This window comes from Oratosquilla oratoria, chromosome 25 (genome assembly GCF_046742065.1).
Source record: "Oratosquilla oratoria isolate Oo_2021 chromosome 25, ASM4674206v1, whole genome shotgun sequence".
Classification (NCBI taxonomy): Eukaryota; Metazoa; Arthropoda; class Malacostraca; order Stomatopoda; family Squillidae; genus Oratosquilla; species Oratosquilla oratoria.
In genome coordinates this window covers 48,049,377-48,054,376 of record NC_134801.1, presented here as the reverse complement: position 1 = coordinate 48,054,376, position 5,000 = coordinate 48,049,377, and the positions used below count along the sequence as shown (strand labels likewise).

Below are 5,000 nucleotides of genomic sequence, written 5' to 3'. Positions count from 1 at the left end.
ACACACACACACACACACACACACACACACACACACACACACACACACACACACACACACACACACGTTCTCTCTCTCTCTCTCTCTCTCTCTATCTATCTATCTCTCTCTCTCCCTCTCTCTCTCCTCTACCGCAAAAGAACAATTAAATCCACTACAGTCAACACTATAACATTAAGTCGGGACCTGAAAACTACGGTGATCCTGTGAAGAAAAACAAGGGCCTACAAAGTAAGATAAAAATATCCATGAAGGTGGTGAGGTGTCTACGCCAAGAGGCGCTGAGTAACTGCGGCCGAAGCCATCACCTTTGTCCAATGCGCTTGGACTAATTGAGCAAGGGAACAAAAGTCACTGCTGGGAACCTGAGAGGATCGCGGGACCGTAGCCCAAAACTAAGGGAGAGCGAAACCATCAGACTTCCATTGTGTCAACATCGCACAATATCCATGAAGGATATTCACAATCTATTCCCAGACTATATTCTTTCATGAATTTGGGGGACTCATTCTAGTGGTTCGAAAATAAAGAGGAGAACAAGTTAAGACGTTGATAATCGCCAATGTTCATTAATGTCTTTTTTTTCTGCAGAACCCTGTGGTAATATACGTGTCATACGAAAAGGAAGATAAAAATCCTCCCAACTTCAAATACGTCATGGAGGTAAGTTAGTATCATGTACATACATACTTACATTATTTTGTATATCTATCTATTTGTATATATATACATACATATGTATGTTATATATATATATATATATATATATATATATATATATACATATATATATATATGTATATATATATATGTGTTTGTGTGTGTGTGTGTGTGTGTGTGTGTGTGTGTGTGTGTGTGTGTGTGTGTGTGTGTGTGTGTGTGTGTGTGTGTGTGTGTGTGTGTGTGTTTACAAGGAGGATTGGAGGGAATAGAAGTAAGAATAGTAAGTGGTGGAATGCTGAAGGGAAGAAGGCAGTAGAAGAGAAGATGCAAGCAATCAGGGATTGGTTGCAAAATAGGATAAGGGATGCATATGAAAGGTACAAAAAAAAAGAAGCAATACATAAGATAAAGGAGGCAAACAGGAGAGTAGATTTAAAATGAAGGAGGAGTATGATATAACATTTTGAAAGTAATGAAAAGATGTTTTGGAAGGAAGTGAAGAGGAAAAGGGAAAGTGAGTCAGGTAGAGAGGAAAAGGTAAAGGAAAGATGCAGAGGGGCAGAGGTTAAAGGAAGAGGGAGTATTAAGGGGAGGTGGGCTGAGTATTTCAGAGAGATATTGAACGTGGAGGAGGATAGCGAGGCATTTGTGGTAGCAGTAGGGGACTCCAAGAAAATGACGGTGGTGGGAGAGGGAAATGGAGGAGAAATAAAAAAAAGGTGAAGTACAAGTAATTAAAAAAAAAAAAATGAGAGCAGGTAAGTGACAGTCTGGATGGCTGTCATGCGGAGTGTCTGAAGAATGGAAGTAAAGTAATAGTGGACTGGATAGAGATATTGTTTAATGTATGTCTAACGGATGGTAGAGTGCCTGAGGACTGGAGGAGTGCCTGTATAGTTCCACTTTGAGAAAGTTTTAGGAAAAGGTATGGATTTTTTTGTGTGTTTATGAATTTGAAAAGGCTTATGACAGGGTGATCAGGAAGGCACTGTTGGAGGTATTACAGATATATTGGGTTAGAGGAAAGCTGTTAAGGTTAGTCAAGAGTTTATACGAGAGTAGTAGAGCCTGTGTTAGAATGTGAAGTAGAGAGAGCGAGTGGTTTGAGGTAAAGGTGGGACTGCGTCAGGGATGTCATATCACCATGACTGTTCAATGTGTGTGTGTGTGTGTGTGTGTGTGTGTATTTACCTAGTTGTATTTTACGGGAAGGGGAGCTATGCTCGTAGGGTCCCGTCTTCATATCTCATTTTATCTAAACTATTTTTAAATTCATGTATTGTTTTTGCACACACCACTTTCTCATCTAACTTGTTCCAACTGTCTATTACTCTGTGAGGAAAGCTGTTCTTTATCAAATCTCTTCTATAGCTGTCTTTTTTTATTTTCTTTCCGTGTCCTCTTGTATTTCTGTTATCCCATTTTATTAGATCCTCTCTATCAATAGATTCTATGCCTATCATGATTCTGTAAATAGCTATCAAATCTCCTCTCTCTCTTCTTTGCTCTAGTGTCTATAGTTCAAGTTTTTGTAGTCTCTCTTCATATGATAGTTTTGAGAGTGTTGGTGCCAATTTTGTAATTGCTCTTTGTATTCTTTCAAGTTTTTTTTATACATTTTTTTTGTACTTGGTGACCATATCGTTGCTGCATATTCCAATCTTGGTCTTATCAGGGTGATTAGGATTTTCTTCACCATTTCTTCATCCAGGTATGTAAATGCCACTTTGATTGTTCTTATTAAATTATAAGTTTCTCCAAAAATCTTATTTATATGTTTCTCAGGTGACATATTATTCATAACAATGACTCCCAGGTCCTTCTCATTTTCTACTTTTTTTATTCCTTCTTCTCCCAATTTATATGCTCCTGTTATTCTGTTTTTGCTTTTTCCAAATTCCATTATACTACACTTTTTTGTATTGAACTCCATCTCCCACTTCCTACTACATTCCTGTACTTTATTTAGATCTCTCTGTAGTGATTCACAATCTTCTTCAGTTTTCACTCTTTTCAGTAGTTTTGCATCATCTGCAAAGAAGCTCATATAGCTTTCAATTCCTTCATCCATATCATTAATATATATAGCAAACATTATTGGGGCCAGAACTGTTCCCTGCGGGACACCGCTTATTACTTCATTCCATTTTGAGTGCTGGTCTCTTATCACTACTCTCATTTTTCTTTCTTGCAAAAAGTCTTCCATCCAATTTAGTAGTTTGTCCTGTATTCCTCCTTCATATTCTAATTTCTTAAGCAACTTCTTATGTGGTACTTTGTCAAAAGCTTTCTTTAGGTCTAAAAATGCACAGTCCGCCCATCCATCTCTTTCTTGTATTATATCTATTAGCCTTGAATAGAAACATATTAAATTGGTGACGCATGATCGTCCTTGTCTGAATCCAAATTGCCTTGGATTTAGCACGTTGTTTTTTTCTAAATATTTTACCCATCTACTTTCGATAATTCTTTCTTAAATTTTTGCTATTGTACTTGTTAGAGAGACTGGTCTATAGTTGGTAGGTTCTTCTTTATTTCCTCCTTTATATATAGGTACTATATTTGCTTTTTTCCAATCTTCTGGAACTTTTCCTTCTTTCAAGGAACTATTTAGTATGCTATGTATTTTGTCTGCCAGTTCATTCCTGCATTCTTTCAGTATCCAGTTTGCTATTTCATCTGGTCCATGCGATTTTCTGACATCAAGATTACTCAAGTGTGTTAATATTTCATTCTTTGTTATTTCTATTTCTTCCATAGGGGGGACTTTCTCTTTCCATTCGTTCTCTTCAGGTTGTATGTTCTCCCTTGTAAACACTGATTTAAAATGTTTGTTCATAATTTCCGCCATTTCCATTTCCTCAGTGTATTCAACTCCCTCTTGTCTTAATTTCTCCAAGTCTTGTTTGTTTTTCAGTTTATTGTTTACAAATCTGTAGAATAGTTTTGGTTGATCTTTACACTTTTCTATGATATATTTTTCATATTTTCTCTTTTCCTCTCTGCACGTTTGTACATATTCATTTCTATAACAGGTATATATTTTCCATTTTTCAGGTCTTCTGTCTTTTTTCCATCTGGTCCAGGCTTTGTCTCTTTTGTCTTTTAACTCCCTACAACTTTTGTTGTACCAGCATTTTACATATTCTTTTTCTTGTTTTTGTCTTGGGACATACTTTTTCACTCCTTTTTTGTAAATTTTTGTCAAAATATTCCATTTCTCTTCTACTGTTGTTTCTTCTTTGTATATTTCTTCCCAGTTTTCCTTTTGAAAGAATTCTCTTATTTCATCAAAGTTTGTTTTTTCATACATCATTCTTCCTTTTCTATATTGTTCATTTCTTTTCCTATATTTTTCTTCATTAAGTTCCAGTTCAATCAATATGTGGTCACTTTTACTTATTGGTGTTTTATATTCAATTTTGTCCACTATTCTAGGTTCAGATGTAATTATTAGGTCTAGTCTCGATGGCTCTTCTTCATTTCTATACCTAGTGTTCTCCTGTATCCATTGTGTCATTGTATGGTCAGTAACCATCTCAAGTAGAGCGTTTCCCCATGAGCCGTCTCCACCCTTTACTGTCATTTCTTCCCAGCAGATTTCTTTGCAATTAAAGTCGCCCATCATAACTATTTTTCCTCCCTCTTCCATTATCTTGTTTAATGTTATCTTTGTGTCCTCTAACATACTTTTATGTTCACTCTCTTCCCATGAGACTGTTTTCGGGGGCACATAATTTATCACAAACTTTCTGCTCTTCTTATCTCTTTCTTCTACTTCCATCATTATCATCTCTACTGTATTCTTTCCATATGTGACACACTTCACGTTTATATCCTTCTTAGTCAGGAACATAACTCCACCCCCTTCCTTTTTCACTCTGTTTCTAATCCAATAATTATATGCATCATGTCCTACACTTTTAGATGGTGGTGGACCTTTTAATTTTGTTTCTACAATTCCCATTATGTCTGGTTCTTTTTCTTTCAAATAATCATTCAGCTCATTCAATCCTGTTATTAATCCATCTATATTTGTGTAAGACACTCTTAGTTTTCTGCCACTTCCATTGTGTTCTCTGTTTCCCTTTTGTTTTTCTCTTGTATGTCGACTTTCTTTAGTTTCATATTCACTACTCTCCAATAGAATCTCTCTTTTTCTGACTCCGTTCTTATCTCGTTTTTTTCCTTAGCTTGAAGTCTTTTCTGTTTTTCTTCCTCTCTTTCCTCTTTATTCATTTCCCTTTTTATCCATACCTTTTTATATTGTTCACTTGCTGCTAGTTTCCCTGTTTTGGATAAGATATTCTCAGCCGTAGTTTGTGACCTGAATTTAA

At 35.9% G+C, this 5,000-nt stretch overlaps 1 protein-coding gene across 1 annotated transcript in view; it reads left to right on the top strand.

Annotated features, from left to right (window-relative positions):
* LOC143039094 (protein O-linked-mannose beta-1,2-N-acetylglucosaminyltransferase 1-like) overlaps window positions 1–5,000 on the top strand; it is a 48,630-nt gene that overhangs the window by 35,001 nt on the left and 8,629 nt on the right. The window contains exon 16 of the mRNA XM_076208947.1: window positions 592–663. Coding sequence (XP_076065062.1) covers window positions 592–663 — 72 coding nt within the window. The remainder of the gene's footprint in view (window positions 1–591; window positions 664–5,000) is intronic.